Raw genomic sequence first — 18,610 nt, 5'->3', positions numbered from 1 at the left:
ATCTCTCCTCCTCCAAGGCATACTAGAGCTGGGATTGCAGAAGATGATGTTGTTACCTTGCTCCTTCAATGCTATCGGAATGTCGTGGTAAGTGCAGCGAACCCCGCGATACATAGACTAAATAATGCATAAAGGCCTACCTGCATGTCCCTCAAGATCACCTGTATGAAATATTATATACATCTGTAGGTCTGGGTGACATGATCTCATGCCCAACTCTCTTTATATACATTTCTCCTGTTTGTTTTTGTTTTTTTTAACCGACAAAATACAACATGATTGAATTCAAGTACTATTTTCTACAGAAAAAATATCATTTCCACTCTCGCTCACACAGTCATGTCCGTGTCATTTGTTAAGAAAAAATAAATAATGTTCTCTTAGATTTTTTTCAGGTCAGTAGAAGACATCATTTCATTTTATTTCACTTTTTCTTTCTTTCTTGCCTAGACGTTTGCAAGCAAAACCAGGCATCAGTGAACAAAAGGAGTCTATACTTGTCAACACTCGATCAGAAAACTTCGTATGATTCTTGAAAATCTTTCTGTCTTCATCTGTTTTTCTCTACGGATCTTCTTCTTTTTTTGGAACCATACACTGCTATCATTAAAGGCAAACATTATTAAATGTCACGGACTGCATCGATCCTCCTTCTGGAGAATGGGGCCAGAGAACGGCCGGACGTACCAACGACGATCGGACCACACCCTCCACACGACGTTCCACCTATAGCAATGATTTGAACATCACTGAATGACGCAGGAGTTAGCTGGGATGAGAAAAGCCTTTTCTTCATTTAGAACTAACTAACGACTCACTTGCAAAGGTTATGGGTTGTGTGTCCATGTGTATGTATCTATTGAATATCGTCATCACAAATCATGGACAAAACAGGTTTTTTTTTTCCAAACTTTGAAATACACCCAAATGAAACTCCGACTGTGTCTTTTCCCTGAAAGGTTGATTACCCCTTTCAAAGCACCTTTAAGGCAGGAGGGAACCTGTGCATGTCACCACCGAAAGATGACGAATCATCTTCCTCAAGTATCTTTGAAACACACCCAACTGAATCTCCAACTGTGTTTATTTTTTTTTTTACCATTCTCAAGGCACTTCTTTGTATACCCTTTCTAAGGCACTGGTAACTCCCCTGTGTTATTCCTAAGCCTCCTACCCTTTTTACGTTGGTAATTTCTTTAAATCATGTAAGTATCATTTGTAAGGTAAGATTCCAACAAAATTGGTCTAAAAAGCTCTCCAAGCTTTAGCAACAGCAACTACAACAAAATATTTAATGATTAATGATTTGCGTCATTGCATACCGCTTTGGCGAAAACATCTTAAGTAATAATTTGTTTGTAACGTTTTCTCTCTGTCTTTCCCTTTGTTTCTTTCTTTTTTTCCCCGATGCCAATCTCTTGCCCCCATCATGATTACAATGCCGTAAGATGTTATATTGCTATGGGAACATATTTGTTTGATTTAGTCTGAACTGGAATGATCACAGCACTCTCTCGTAAGTCGTGTACTGTAAAACAATATCAACGCTTTGTTTTCGACCTGCTTTGATGCATTGGTCGGCTGGACCGAATATTGATAATTAGGAATGCTTTTTGACCCCTTATTCCCTGAAATGCTGCCTCTTGCCCATGAATGATGAAATGAGTCACGCTTTGAAATAATCATGTGAAATCGCCAATTGGTTTGCCTAAATAAGTTCCTAAATATGGTGAAAACAACCCGACATAATTTTCCCTGATACAGCAGGAGCATTGTTGCATTTTCATCAATTAATCATCGTCCACCAACTCTGTGGTGTATAGATTTACTCAATATTGCTACGATACTCCGCTAAAACATTGGTATGTTCACTTGACGTGACAGATTGTTCATCGCCAAAATTGATATCATCATTAATTTCTCTTAACAAAATGTTTCATCATTTCAACAAGTTTCTCATTTATGGCAAAGCTGGTAAGGTCACCGTTCTTTTGTACATCATATTGATGTATACTGTGTTGGTGAAGTGTATTCTGTTTATCTTATTTATCTATTCAACTAAATTTTAGGCAAGTCTGTAATCATCATAATACTTTATACATGAAAATGAGTCTCTCTGTTTTTTTTTTTTTTTTTTTTTTTTTTGGGGGGGGGGTCCATTGGTTTGATCCTTAGATGACCAACAGCAGCGTCTACAGACCTATTTTGTGGCGAGCGGGGGAATGTACTGTTCTATTCTTTCTGTTTTCAGACGACGACCTGTCATAATATTTTGATTGTATCCCCGTGACGCAATCCTATTGCAGGTTATTTGGATGACGCGCATTCAAGACATGTTTTGAAACAGCGGTGGTCGATGTGAGAGCGCGCGGGAGAAGGAGGAAGGCTTAACAGGGCGCGGACGCAACACCGTCGTCCACCCGCTGTGCTTTTACGATGACTCCATCAACACTGACAAATTACCTGCAGTCTCAGGTGTACCTGTTTTCTGGAATTTGATGGGGGAGGGGGCTCTGACTCATGTGGAAGTGTGAAGACGAACAGGATAAGACGTCAAAGGAAATTCTAATGGGAATGAGAGGTTACGCCAATGACGAAGTCATTCGGGACAATTCCAACCTTCATCGATAAACGGTACCTTCTGACGTTGAGGTATTCAGTTTTTTTTTTCCTAAGTAATTGGCATATTTGACAGTCTTTCATTCTCTTATTATTAACGTGCTCAAGCAGTATAATGAAAACACTTTAACGTTATTGGTAACATTATGTCTATCTATTCACTTTGGACATCATTACCTTCCATAGTGTTGCAACGAGCTGTCTGGAACATGACACCACTTACGTTTTCAGCAGATTGGAACTTGGAAACATTTACTTTGAAAAGATGAAAAAATTAATGGCGTTTGATGGGTGCGCGCGCGTGTGTGCGTTTGGGATTAGGTCATTCAAGCACTTCAATTTTTAAGAGCGAGCTACCGCGGGACCGACGCGTTGCGACGGCTTTAAGACCCTCCAGAAAGAGGACGAGGCAAATATGATTAAGAACCTTCACGGGCTTAACCATCGCTGCCAACAGATTCGAACCAATGACCTTATGATTGAGAGTCCACGGTATTATCCACTGGCCCACAGTGGCTCCTCTGACACCAAAAAGATGATTGCAAGAGATAATGGTCTCTTTTCCCCAAACTTTGAGTGCGGGTCAACATCCAAGTGCCTCGTCGTCATGTATTGTGTCAAGATCTGAATGATAATTATGTCCAAATTTTGATAAATGTGTTTCATATTCCTCGTCTTTATTTAATGAGCTACCTGGGGTCTTTGTATGCATGGGTTTCAATATTAACCGTCTCGATCTATACATCGCCGGAAAAGGCATTTAATCGGAATCGGTGATCTTCTGCTTTGTGATAACGCGATGATACAGGTGAAATTCCGTTAAGATCAAGATTTCCTGCCTTAACAGTCTGATTGTATCGCTAAAACCATCACAAAGTGAAAAAAAAAACCAAAACAAAACAAAACCCAAACCAAACCAAACCAAAACGAAACAAAACAAAACAAAATGATTCAGTCTCCTTAACATTCCGAAACGTGCTTGTCCTGAGGTGTTGACAAAAACCATATTGTCAATATTAATGATCAACAGAGTCGCGGTTTTCTAGCAAGGCGATTCTGTTGACATTACCGATGCAAAACGTGATATTTTCGATTCATAAAATATTCAAGAGACATCTATAAGGTACATTTCTACTCATACAAAATTCAAAACTCATCTATGAAGTGTTTGTGAGTCTGAGAGGACTGAGGACAAAAAAAGAAAAGAATAATGCATGTTGGTAATAAAACACATTCAAATTCATCGACTCTTTTCTCGGCATACTACATTCAATGACATTAATCCTGAGACTCTTTCCACATCGTCTATCAAACATCACACGCTATCTACATTCTAACGATGTCATTGACTATCACCCATTCTTATTGTCATATCTTTCCATACCCCAGCGGTAACGGAACACATAGAAATCTCAGCGTAATTTTTCCAAAGTAGATCAGCATTTAGGCGGGGAGGTAGGTTCCATTTTTGTCATACTTGTTCCAAGCTAACAGATAGCTCCATGAAGCAAGTGGATCATGTTCTTGCTTTAAGGGGGCTAAAATAATAATGGCAACGGATTTATCGAAGGTAATGTCTTCTATTAAGACGTATTGTAGGATACATTTATGTATGCATTTACACTGATTTATGAACATCATTATCACCAGTTTCCTTAAGACTAGAGGGTTTAACATCGGGGTTCTAAGCGTATTATTCCAGCACAATCGTTTATTCCTTCAGGAACTTTGCTTCAAATCGTGAGCTTGGAGACCTTTCGGTGCATGATTGCACTTGAACGTTGCTACATATGCCGTACTCGATCGAAACCGCGATGATGGAATGTTTTAGCGCACCCACATTGGATTATTAAAGTAAAAGTGTAGGGCTGGCCTGAAGCGGTCCATCAGAGGCGTACATTAACGGACCGCAGAGCGCCTATCCATCCTTCGGGTACACACAGCCACAGCCACACAGGTCAACAGCGTAGTGTAATAATGTGAACGAAAATTATATGAAAGGGATCATTCATAGCGTTCAACATTTTTGACGGCAAAGCAGATGCCACTATCACTATGCGGACAAAAACATGATAGGAGCATAACACCAGTCGAAAGTCTGGCAAAGTCTAAAGTGGGTTCATGGCTTTCTTGTAAGTCAGGTTTAAATCGAGCAACGCTGAAAGGCTTCTTCTGTCTAATAAATAAGGAAGATTTCACTCTTCCATCATCACACAGTACCAGACGTTGTATCAATCCAGGTGTTAAAATCTAATTGCTGTTAAAAGACACTATGGTTTGACAAATACACAAACACACACACTGACACACTTGCATGAGTAAATATATATATATTTTCTAATTCTGAACCCTGCCATAAAAATCCTAGTTACGGGCCTGGTATAATATGTAAATTCATACATAGCTATATCTCAATGACCAACTTGAGGCAGACCTTACCTTTCATCTGTCCTCGCCTGCTTGGAGCTAGATTCTAGTACTTCGTCCTTGACATCCAGAAGGTTACTGACACATTCCATCATATTCTCCGCCATCTGTGTTACACATGAAGAGAATAGGATAGAATCACATTGTGGGGGATACAATGAATTGTATATATTAAGCATAAAGTATTCATAATGGAAAATAAGAATGTGTCTTTATAGCGATGCTCTATTCTGATATGGCATTACCGATTACGGGATGCAGGTGCACCTGGGACCTGTAAAAAGGGGGATGCGGATGTGATATTGAGGATCAGCGAGTAGCGCAGGAAGCGAGGTAAATTCTTGATGAATGCGTCCTTTTTAAAATGGACCATGGTCCATGCTCGATTGTCCTCGTACCGAAACGCATCAGTCTCCCTCATTCGCTCTTTTGTCTGTTTGTCTGTCTGTCTGTCTGTCTCTCCTCTTTCTCTTATCTCCGTCCTGCTTTCTGTCGTTATATACATATACATACATATATATATATATATATATATATATATATATATATATATGTAATTTACATATATATGTATACATATATAACACAATCATATGTGTGCGTGTGTGTGAGTATACATGTGTCTCGTCTGTCTGTCTGTTAACCTGTCTGTTGGTCTGCCTGTCTCTCTTCTCTCTCTCGCTCTTCTTGCAACTATACTATAAGGAAGCCAGCGCAGTATAGGGCCTACAGTGCAACGCTCATTATTATTGGCCTGCAAACAAGTTTGAGCCGCCTAGCCTATCCGGTTCAACCCAAATCAAAGAGGATGCAGCGGTTGATTGACAAGCAAACAAATTGTCCCTTACGTTTGGCGAGACAATTCCATGAACAAGAAAGGGGACAGACATAAAGAGTCGTGTGAATTAAAGGGTCGCATCCAGTTGCCTTTACATGATAATCAACATTCAAATCTGAATTGTTTGTCTCACATTTCTTAAGACCCATAGTATAGAAACAAGTGCACCCACATCCTTACACGGTTATGTTCCCGAAGTAAGTGACAATGCTGGGCTACCGGCGTAGTCCGTTTCAAATATTCCGTCAAACCTCTTCAGAACGCTTTCCAGTTTTTTTAAACAACTTTTATTTGAGAACAGTAAGGAGAAATTTGCACAGAATGCGGAGACACTCTGGCTTAGTGGATAAGACTCTTGATATTAAATCTGAGGTCCTCAGTTCGAATCCCGTCAAGTGCCTATTTATAATGTCCTTGGACAAGCTGTTTTTATCCCATCATGTCCCTGTCGACCCAGGTGTATTAATGGGTACCTGGCAAAACTATAAGGGTAATGATAATGACAGGGCCTTCTGGTAGAACAGGAACAACACCGATATCTTGCACGAAGAAGACAATAATCATAGTGATCTCAAAATCACCATCTTACTGTCTAATCTAGCTGTGGGAAATGGAACGAATTAATGTATAAAAAATACTGTTACTTTCACTGAATGTTGAAGCATCCTACAGTTAGTTTGGGTCAGATATAAAAAAAACAACAAACTTTTCTCCTTGAAGATTCACTGCAAATTCGAATTTGATATTGATCTCCTGTATAATGTTTTCATCTTTAAGGCATCATGTAGGAGAAAATGTTTTTTTCCAATATAGTAATATTGTCAAAACAAAACATTTAATAGTAATGATGATAATGATGACGGTGATAATGTATCATTTCAGATCTTCGGAAGGACCATCCGCTGATTTAATTTTGCAGTCCAGTGTTGCCAAATCTCCAGTCATACACATGAGTGAAGAGTGCATACCTCGTTCGTATGAGGACGTGAACAACGAACTTTGTTCGAACCCATGCACGAATTCCTGTTTGAAAGTCTATAGAACCCTACCCACTATGACCCCGTTTACAGTGCGAGGCTCGGCCGCGGCCGAGCCGCGGCCGAGCCCAGCCCCGCTTCAGTGTAAACGCGCAAAAGGCCAAATGCGAGGCCAAAATTGGCCTCGCATTTGGCCTCGCTCTGGAGGTGGTCTCGGCCGCGGCCGAGCCCGGCCTCTTCTTGGTGTAAACGCAAACTGGGCCAAATGCGAGGCCAATTGCGCGGCCAAGTTTAGTCTGGCTTCCAAACTCTCTGCCTGTATCTTTCGCTATTCAGGATATTAACCCCCTCAACGTGGAAAATTAGTATAGTTTAAGGTGGTTTTGTCCTGCAAAGGATTTTTTCCGTCGGCAAAGGCCTTTGCCCGAACGGCGACTTCGTCGCCACGGAATTCATTTGGCAAAGGGTCTGAAAACCAGACAATACCAAATTGCGTTTGTTTACAAGCAGAGCGCCACTACGACAAAATATTGAAAGGTTTGAATCAAATCTCCCGTAAACGGACAAAATTGCGAGGCTCGGCCGCGCAATTGAGGCCGGACTCGGCCGCGCAATTGAGGCCGGACTCGAGCCGCGGCCGAGTCCGGCCTCAATTGCGCGGCCGAGCCTCGCAATTTTGTCCGTTTACACTGCTGGGCTCGGCCGCGCTTTTGATTCAAACCTTTCAATATTTTGTCGTAGTGGCGCTCTGCTTGTAAACAAACGCAATTTGGTATTGTCTGGTTTTCAGACCCTTTGCCAAATGAATTCCGTGGCGACGAAGTCGCCGTTCGGGCAAAGGCCTTTGCCGAAGGAAAAAAATCCTTTGCAGGACAAAACCACCTTAAACGATACTAGTTTTCGACGTTGAGGGGGTTAATATCCTGAATAGCGAAAGATACAGGCAGAGGGTTTGGAAGCCAGACTAAAATTGGCCGCGCAATTGGCCGCGCATTTGGCCCAGTTTGCGTTTACACAAAGAAGAGGCAGGGCTCGGCCGCGGCTCGGCCGCGGCCGAGACCACCTCCAGAGCGAGGCCAAATGCGAGGCCAATTTTGGCCTCGCATTTGGCCTTTTGCGCGTTTACACTGAAGCGGGGCTGGGCTCGACAAAGACCCCGTTTACAGTGCGAGGCTCGGCCGCGGCCGAGCCGCGGCCGAGCCTCGCACTGTAAACGGGGTCTTTGTCGCCGTGACTGTATGATTTTGCATTTGAACCGGTGTAGCCAAAGCAACAGAAATTCAATGGCGCACGTAACCATGTTTGTTTCAAGCATTCTTTTCACTGTTTATATTCTTTTGTTGGATTTCCCTTCGACGTAGTTGATTTTTAAAGATTGCTAAAGGATTTTGGCTTGTGGGTTTGCTCCCATGCTGCGTGCACAAAAAGAAAAATAAGAGAAAGAAAAAAAAACCCACACTAGACTTTGATGTGTTTGACCAAAAGAAAAGTTTGTTTTTCTTCTAGCGAAGTGTGACTTGCCTATAAATATACACCACACATAAAAAGACAATGTACCACATTTTAAGGGAGTGTTTAACATTCTACAGGTGCGTGAGATAATGTGTGCACCTGGAAATTAGTGTAGATTTTGCCAATCAATATCCTCACTCTGCCCATATCAAGCAAATCGATAAATTTGCTTTGATGTCAATCACGATGTCTTTACAAAGTACAAAGTCTGTGTGTCCCCAGTCCCCTGACATAATATGTCTGATTCCCCCTTCAAATCACTGTTTGCATCAAATCCATGTCAAGGAAACAGTAAGCGTAATCATTTTTCACTCGGCGCAGGGAACAGTCATTTCCAATATACTCTCCTACAGTGCCTCAAGAACGGCATATTATGAACAGCTGCATCAGTCATTGTAAAGAATGCGTTCATTTTCAAAGTACTGTTAAAAATACTGAGGAATGACATGTTGTGTATTGCAATGAGGTGACGAATTCCAGAGAGTCTGAGCTGATGCCTGGGAGAATAGATAGTCGAATATGTCCAATGTGTCTCATCAACAGGATGAGGAGTAAGTTGAGATGATGATGAAAGGGTCCATGCAGAGGTATGTTGGTGTAAAGTCTCTGACATGTAAGATGGTGATGGGGTGTTTTAAGCATACAGCGAAAATTTTTCAGTTCTCGCTGTATGCATTCATACATTCATAAGAAGGAGAACACTCACATGGAATGAATTCAGAGTGTTGACGAAACTCTCAGGTCTCGACAAGATGAGAGCAGACACCGAAAATAGATATTATATTTACATAGATAGTGGATGGACAGACAGACAGACAGACAGGCAGGCAGGGGGAGAGAGCCGCTGTGTTTCATACGCAGCCTCCCCACTAAGAGGTCGGCCAATCTAACAACTCCCGCGTCTATCAATCTTCTCTTTCTCTTCTTGCTCGGATGTCCAAAATTGCTTTCGAGGGTTTCAAGTGGTTCTTGAAAGGCATCATTTTCTTCCGATGTGCCATCCTCTTGAAAGGTCCGAATATGAAGGATGCGAGTAAGGTTTTCTTACGGGTTTTTCTTCCTTTCTTTTTCTTTTTTTTTTCCTTTTTTTTTTCTTTTGCATCTGTGTATCGCGAAGAAAAAGGAGTACCGGTACACGTTAATGGAGAATTTGTGAAGGAATGTGACGAATAGGGAATGAAAACGACAGTAATGATAACAATAAAACCTCTTGATTATCTTAACTGAGAGTCTTATTTTGATGATTGTCGTGAAATGTGAATCACCTCAATATTGACAGCAGCAGAATGCCAATTAGGCCATTCGGTAGAAACCCTGATTTGATATCGAAGATCACAAGACCTACACACCTCTGACAAGTCTGAAGCTATACACGCTGGGAAACAGAAACACTGCTTTTCATCAAGCCTATGATACATAATTCAGTGATGTGTCCAAAAATTAGTTTCTGATCTCTTGCATTAAAGTGAAACAATTAAAGCGTTTTACAATGTCCCATGTATAAATGGCATCCAAATTTCAAAGTTCATTTTCGATTCTACTGTATATGGTTGAAGAGAAAAGTTACGTAATTCATTCATTCATTCATTTCATTTATTTCTACTATAGAGGGGTCTAGGGCAATTACCCCCTGGGCAATTACCCCGGACCCTTCCCCTGGCCCTAATCCTAATCATAATCCTGAACCTAATCCTAACCCGAACCCTAACCAAACTCTAAACCCAAAACCTATCCCTAACCCTAATCGTTACTCTAACCTTACCACTTAGCAGTATTTAGCGGGGGGGGGGGTAATTGCCCTGATACGCTTTACAGATATGAATAGTTATTGCAGTATTAAATCATAGTACACCCGCAAATGTTAGTGTGAAAACCCAAACGATTAAAAGACTATTAGCCATGACCATATTCTTTGTGCAGGCTCCATGTTCAAAAAGACTGGTGAATTTTGCATCTTTAGCAGTGTCCCTTTAAGTAGTAAGAGCCTAATGTTGCCAGACGCAATATCACTCGTTGTCATCGCGTTTTCCTCTCTTCGTTTTTTTTTCCCTTCTCGGACAGCTACGATGAAAGGAGAATTTGCGGCAAAGAGCATTATTCGGATAGACTTTGTAGACTTTGTAAAATAAAAACAGCAGGGAAGCTGAATGCTTGCGCGAGGCGGCAGGGGCAATAACAAAACTATTAAGTAAGATTTGGGAGTCTCAAAATTGTGGACACTTCAAAAAGTAAACCGTATTGTTCATGTGACTATGACGTCATTTTCGAGGAACTCTTCATGAGCTCAGTGACGTGAAAGGGGATATTGGTGTCTCCTGCTTTACATGGAAATGATGACGTTTCTTTCAGTACTCGTGCCAAGAGATGTAGGTGCTACTGACGCTACAGTGAAACTACCAACGATGCCAGCCGAGTTTTGAAACGCGTAATATTCGACACCCGTTCGACCCTATTAAAGGTGGTTTGGTGGCATTTATGTTTTCAAAAGCGTCTTTCTGTTTAGTCTGGTCTGGTTTTCAGTTCAGATATCATTATTATTATTAGTTTCTTTATTCTTATTAGTATCATTATTATTGTCATTATTATCATCATCAGCATCATCATTATCATTATCATTACTGTCATTATTATCATCATCAGCATCAGCATCATCATTATCATTATCATTACTGTCATTATTATCATCATCAGCATCAGCATCATCATTATCATTATCATTACTGTCATTATTATCATCATCAGCATCATCATTATCATTATCATTATTGTCATTCTTATCATCATCAGCATGAGCATCATCAGCTTCATAATTGTGATCATCATGTTGGATTGTTCTTTATCTGCGATGTTTGAATACAATATGAACACATCATTGGAGTGAATTCTCCTTACGTGTATTCTCGCATTCTGTCAAGATAAAAACAAAAATCATTGTTTCTTAATTGTCTTCGAAGAAAACGTATGTTAGGCCTGTTATGATATACGAAGATGAGATGGATTTCGATTCGTATAACCCCGATTACTTGAATTAAACTGATTTTAACGTCAGGGGAAATCGAAACAAGAGAGCAAATTTATCACCTGATAATATGATGTTGTGTCTCTTTCTGTACACTGTCCTCCTCTCTTCTATCCTGACAATAAATATCTGCATCACATTCATTTAAGTATATGATCCCGCGTGTTTCTCTATGTTTGACTACTGTGTCCCCTTTACCCCCCCCCCCCCCGACAACAACAACAACAACTGACCTTAGTTTAAAACTTCGCGATCTCATTCCCTAACGGCAAAATCATTATGATGTCGTGGTAGAGTCAATTTGTTCGTGAAAGATCCATCAACTCTAAGCAGTGTTTCTGAATCAAGCCGCCGGTGCTTTGAAAAACACGATAAAAGATTTAGGTTTTTATACGAGAGCCACACCTGCGCTTCTCACCCGTCAAGAGCTCATGGACGCAAAATATGACATGTGGATCGAATGGACCGCAACCCGGAGGCGAGAATTGGGGCTAAAATTTTGATTCCATAAGGCTGAGTTAACAAAAAAAAAATATGATAGTGGAGCATCTTATGATTGTAGTGACACTGTCACATCACAGACTACGTCACAAATATCCCGTTCTCGCTCCAATAAGTTGTCTTGACGGACACAATAGAGGTAGGATACTCACCGTCCTCTGCTCGTAGGAGAAATCGACGACAGCATCAAGAAGCTCTGACGCAGACGAAACTTCGGAATCTTCCATTTCTGAAGGATTGCTTCCGGTTGATTCGCGAAGAAATGACGTCATTGTGGCTGCCAGCTCGTTGGTCAAATTCGCCTGGACAGGACGAGAGGAACAAAGGGTGTTGGTGGCTTTCGGCATGATTTCGTCTTGAAGGTATTTGATTCAACCCTCTCCAAATAAGTGAAATGATATTATATCATGCGGGCGACCTTTAAAGACCCCAGCAAACTTGCAATATCGTATCCTATTATCTTTCGTAGCGACTTTTCCAACGCGCTATACAACGAATCCTGTTTACGTTAAAATCTAATTTCACTGTTGATGGCCGTGATTTCACGAGGCCCGTGGGAGGGGGAAGGGAAAAGCGGGGACGGGAGGGGAGGAGAATTTGATAGCTGGAGCCTTGCAGGAGAAGGGAAGGTTAGTCTTAACTGATTTGATATAATTCGAGCATTTATCATTACTCTTTGGACTAAGAAATTATCGTCTCGCATGGGAATGCAGCAATTTGATGCGTGTACGTTCTTGCTCTACGCCATAATGCACATAGCATATGACACTTAACTGTGCGGATATCATTCACAGGCAGCGTAATCGGTTACCCATACCTAAAACATGCTTTCTCGAATATAACAATATTATTTGAAAGTTCTTCTTTTTCATTTTTTTATTTATTTTTTTAACCGGCACAAAGAAACTTTCGTTTTCGGTAAGTTACGTTTGAAAGATGAATTCATGTATTTTTCACAAACTTACTCTCTTGCATTCTGTCGTGTTAGGAAAAGTCCATCTGGTCGCCATCTTTTCGTCGTCATAGTAACATGTCCGAGTGATGTTACTCCCGCCGCCAAACGGACAGGTCGTCGACGCCTCTGTACCGACATCTCTGTCCGACCATTCTATAATCCCTTTGATGTCCACCGTCACATCGCCTGCGCATTGCACTGTCGGAGGAGCAGGTTGGGGAAAAGTTATCGGCATTTTATGTCCAAAAGACATATCATACATGCATATGTATATATATAATTATATATATATATATATATATATATATAGATAGAGAGAGAGAGAGAGAGAGAGAGAGGGAGATGGAGAGAGAGAGAGAGAGAGAGGGAGATGGAGAGAGAGAGAGAGAGAGGGAGGGAGAGAGAGATAGACAGACAGATACCAAGATATAAGAAGAAAATTTGTGTCGCTATAGCGTGCACATTGAATTTTGTGACGCAACTTCAAAAGAAGATATATACATATCATCGGACAGGCAAATCTAGTAAATTTTACAGTCCATGTGAACGCAGAAATCTCCCATTTTCCCTAGCCTCCTCATACTCGTTCTAAAGCTGTTGGTAAAGCAAAAATAAAAACAAAAACAAAACAATACAACGTATTATGGTACCCAGTAAGTTTTAGGTATGCATTTGTGTATTATCATATGGACTTGTCACATATGCACATATGAAGTAGAAACCATCTCTCCAGTCTGCATGATACCAATCTAAAATTAAATGAAAATCAAGTGATGGTCTTACTTCATACAGTACGGTCATTTCCACCAGGCCACGGGAAAATGAATTCACGTTTCATACAGATTGTTTTAGAGTAATATGCGGTGAATGACTATCTGCAAGTTACACGAATTGATCTCAATGGTATGCCAGAACGCGATGTCATAGGCATTCATCAATTAACGAAAGAATGTTGTAGTGTCACTACACACAATAAATTTTCTTTGTATATGAGCGTATGTTCTTTGAAAATGCAATGTGAGAGACCCTGTAGAGCTCGCGTCACATTAAAGATGAGAAGATTAAAATACACTGTCTCGCAGATTGATACATGATTTCGATGGACTTGAAAGCGTGCAATGACTAAATCTTAGCTCTGTTTTACTAGCAAAAAAAAAAAGACAGATACTTATTGTCACTTTTTCATGCAGCTAGAACCTGAACTGGTGACAATTTCTTCACTGAAGCATGCGTGATTGGAGGAGCACGTCAGGTTGTGCGGTAGGACTCTAGGCGCCAAGAGGGGAAACGTGCCGTAGGACTCTAGGCGCCAGGAGGGGAAGGTCACGTAAATACATTCCGAGTAATAATCCTCGGGCACTCGGGGCATCCCAGAAATGATATCTAAGTTCAATAGTCTGGAACTTAAAACAAAAACAGCGTTCACGCACGCTCAATCTCCAACTTGTTTGTCTTATTTGCTCCACCCCCCCCCCTCTCTCTCTCTGTTCACCTTGACAGAATTTTGCCGTCCTTAAGACGCTCACGTAGGAATGCGGTCACCTGGGACATGGTTTGGTCCCTTTTGGTTTTTCTTCCACGATTGGTTGTTATTCCACTAAAGAAATAATTTGAATCTCGGGCGGTTGATCCAAGACTCGAAAGAGAGGAGCATTTTGTTAAACCCGTACTCAAGGCAGACGGGCTGACTGTGTTTGAGTCGCATTCAAACTCGACGAGTTAACCAGGGCTCTCAACACACCACAATCATGTGTCACGTTGCGTCACGTACACGACACGACCGTCACGCGTGCGTTCAGAAAATATATTTCCAGGTTTTTCTGTTTTTTCAGTGTTGTTTGAACATCTCCATGCTCTATGTCGACTTTCGAAATACCAGACATGTAAAAGATAAATTAATCATCTCCGGGATTTAATTGATCAAACAGACCTCACCGTTAATTTCGAATCTGTGAATCAACACTTTCTGAACTGAATGCGCACGACATGTATGTCCGTAAACATCTACATGAATCGTGATTGAAATAATTATGCAATGCAAGTGGATGTTAACCTCACATCACTTATGTAGCCAAATTATCATCTAAACACGTTTCATATATTCTTTGATTTTTTTATCAATATTTTAGTCAGATTACTTGGATACAAAGATTTGTTGATGAAATCAAATTTTGTCAATCACTGTTGATCAATTCATGTTACTAATTATGATTAACAAACGATACTGCAAGGAACTGTGCAAGTTATGCTCAAACTAGGGGAAGGTATATTCCAATGTGCTTTGTTAATCGCGTACTTTACCACTGATTGACAGATGATGTCACTGACTGAATATTGTTTTGGTAGGTTTCGTGTGGGCGTATTCAAATGACCTGAAGAAATGAAGTAGAAAATTATTATGAGATATAGAGCACCTATTCAGATATTCTCTTGGTCATATAATGTGACAAGCGATCAGCACCATGTCTTTGCATTGCACGTAACAGTCCTAAAAAAAAACCAATCAAACACGAGTACCTTAAATTTATATTCAAATTATGACCCGTTTTCCACCTGGTGATAGAGGACTGAGGTTTTCAGTCCCTTCTTCCAAATAAATACACTACTAATGCTAGTATAATAGACTTGTTTACATGCATCAGCCATGACTATATGAAAGCTCTTCGTTTGCCCTAAAGGCCAATTCCTATAAAGATCTTCATTAGATATGAATATGTTAGTGACCTAGTCTATTCCCTCAAGACCATTCAAGATTAAAGTAAATTACATCTGGTAGTGGTACCGCTTGAGTTGTCCAGTCTTTCCACTGTATAATGCAAACAACAAAAACACGACAAATACCACACATATGTTTATATGACTTTAAATGCCTACATAACATTGAGAGATGTAGTAATATGTGTGGGCATGCTTCACCATGAATGTACATAAAGTCCCTTCTCAGCACTAGTAATTTTCACAAGTTGTTTTTCTTTCTGCAAATCGTTTTGATCATTTTCTCTTCCCGATATGAATCAAGCCTGCATTTGTCTACGGAGGGAAATTAAGAGATCTCACACGACTTGAATATACAGACATCTCACTAAAATGCAGTGCACCCTGAACCTCACCCAGTACGAATAAGTCCTCAAGATCCCCCGAAAGGGATGGCTGCTGATAAAGAAGACGTGAAGAATGAAAGGGGTAAATTGATCTTTCCTGCGATAGGACTTACATATATTTTCACAGCGGGGTCCATAACGAATGGGCGGGCAAACACAGGTGAAGTCCGTTCCGTTATCCTTCGACAGACACGTTCCATTATTCAAACACGGGGCTGTTCTACACACGTCATAGTTGGAGCAAAAGTTCCCGTAGTACCCCGGATGGCAATCACAAGCGTAGCCTCCTGTCGAGTCGTTCCGACACGTCCCTCCGTCCACATCGCACGGTTGGGACAAACACGGGTCGTAGTCTTGGCACTGGGACCCGTGATATCCGGTGATGACGCCATCAGGATTACAGTCGCATGAGTAGGTCTTGTTGGCTTCATGAATGCATTTACCTCCGTTCAGGCACGGCGAGCTCGAACAAGAGTTGTAATTATCGCAGGAGGTCCCGTAGTAACCTTGACTTGGGCAGAGACAACGGTATGACGACGGGTAAATATTCTGGCACGTGCGGTCAGGTGGGCATGGATTGGACGCACAAGAGTCACGGTTCAAGCATTTGTAACCGGTAAATCCCGGGAGGCACTCGCACATCCACTGCGACCCACGAACATTACTGCAGTTACCGCGGTCCTCGCAGAAATCGTACAGTATGCACGGGTTTAAGTACTCGCAAGTCGATCCGTAGTACTCTACCAGACACTGACACGTCGGAAAGCCATCTGGAAGGAGGATGCACGATCCGCCATTTTGACATGGTAGGGATGCACAATCTGAAAGATACAAACAGAAGAGAACGTCTATGACAAGCATTGTGCAAAACACACGCACTTGCACTTAAAATATTAAAAAGATGAAGAAAAAACTTTTAAAAACGCTTAAAAAAATATTAAGATCAATACTCTTAGGGAAGGCGTCCTTTAACATGCGACGCCAACTTTGCCCTAGTTTCTTTCTGATGAGCATTAGTCGAATTTGTTTTGCTTGATAGATTTATGCCAGCATGTGGGCATTGATGCCTTCTCTCGGAAAATTGATCATACAACGTGAATGCACAGTATTTTCATTTCTAAGTAAGGCACTGACAAAGATTCACCACCGTATATCTCCAACTGCCTGGAAGTCAGAGACACACGGTGACCTTGGAAAGTCAGACGCTGGACATCGATTTCATTTGTCTTATCGCTTTCCATGCAGAAGGCCAGGGACACGGGACTGCCGTCGATGCGTCTTCGTCAGGTTCCCGCGATACCCCCGGCCGGCCAGCTTCGGCATTACAGCGGCATCGATTTCTCGTATTTTCTTCTCAGTTACACGATTGATGTGCGTCTCTAATATCCGAGAAAGAGCCGCAATAGACTGCATCCAAGCAGCTCAGGTTTTGATCATGAGCAAGCGTTACATGCATGCGGCTGTAATTCCACCCCTGTTTCCAATGCAAGTCAGATTTGTCGACTAGGGTAAGAATTTTAGAACAAGACTCAAGTTCTGGAACAAGAATGAATGTTATCACTTTAAGAGAAGTGAATGTTCACTCGTGGTTATATTGTTGGCGTTTTTTTTTCTTTTCTCTCCTTGGAGAATACATACATCGTGCTGACATTTTCGGTTTGTTGGAATAAATCGCTATCTCCATGTTTGTGAACATTCATGTGATCAAACTAAACAAGCATAATAACCAAGTGATAACAACAAGCCGAATACACACTATGGACCTACATATATTCTAGTTTAGAGCCATTCATGTTTAAGTGCTTCTATGTTACCGAAACTTTTTTTTGCTCTCCCCCCCCCTCCCTTGCCAAGAGAGGGAGAGTCTGCTTTCAATTAAAGGAATATTTTCTCATTATCATCCATTTTTTTTTATCCATGTTTGTCCCCCTTTAAGAGGGGGGGGGGGGGAGGTAATCCCTCGAGCCCGACACCCACCAGTCATACCGCCCACTAGCTCGACAGTGAAAAAGGTCCATGAGTCATACAGCCCACGAGTCATAGAGCCAATGAGCGCGACACTTGTTATATACAAATATGGCCCCTGAGGCCGACACTTGGCAAAAAGGCCCATAAATCCCACACTAGGAAAACAAGGAGCACGAGTCCGAAAATAGGTTAAAAAATCACTACGAGACCGACGCTCCGTATACATGAGTGAGAATAGGACTCATGGGCCTTGTTTGCCCAGTGTCGGACTCATGGGCTACATGACTCGTCGGTGTTGGCCTCGTGACGTGCATCCAGTGGGGGTGACCTCACAGCTCTCACAGCAACCTCTCACACACCTTCTCGTCATCTCGCCCGATTTGGAGCGTACTCCTTCCTTTCTTCAACCTTGCGTCCTCCTCCACCTGTCACTTCCACGTCTTCTGTGCTTATCCTCGCTTTCGCACGGATCATTCACTTTACTTCATGTTTTTATACAATAAATCATGACCAAAAAGAAGCCCCTAGAACTTAGATAACGTTACCACAAAGACAAAGGTTTGGCCAGTAAAGGCCCAACTTTAGGGCACTTTAAAAGAACATATGCCACATAAGGAATGCATTGCTCAACAAAATTACATAATCGCAGGAAACCTTGACTGTATAACCAAATTTTCGTTTCATTTAGCGATT

At 41.4% G+C, this 18,610-nt stretch overlaps 1 protein-coding gene across 1 annotated transcript in view; it reads right to left on the bottom strand.

Moving 5' to 3' along the window:
* Window positions 1–16,810, bottom strand: part of LOC140244650 (adhesion G-protein coupled receptor G6-like) — a 63,592-nt gene extending 46,782 nt beyond the window's left edge. The window contains exons 1-4 of the mRNA XM_072324273.1: window positions 16,063–16,810; window positions 12,859–13,046; window positions 12,046–12,195; window positions 5,059–5,153 (exon numbers count right to left, since the gene is read on the bottom strand). Coding sequence (XP_072180374.1) covers window positions 5,059–5,153; window positions 12,046–12,195; window positions 12,859–13,046; window positions 16,063–16,810 — 1,181 coding nt within the window. The remainder of the gene's footprint in view (window positions 1–5,058; window positions 5,154–12,045; window positions 12,196–12,858; window positions 13,047–16,062) is intronic.
* Window positions 16,811–18,610: the final 1,800 nt, after the last annotated feature.

Source organism: Diadema setosum, chromosome 2, assembly GCF_964275005.1.
Source record: "Diadema setosum chromosome 2, eeDiaSeto1, whole genome shotgun sequence".
Classification (NCBI taxonomy): Eukaryota; Metazoa; Echinodermata; class Echinoidea; order Diadematoida; family Diadematidae; genus Diadema; species Diadema setosum.
Note: the sequence above shows the minus strand (reverse complement) of the source record. Positions and strands in the feature narration are given on the sequence as shown.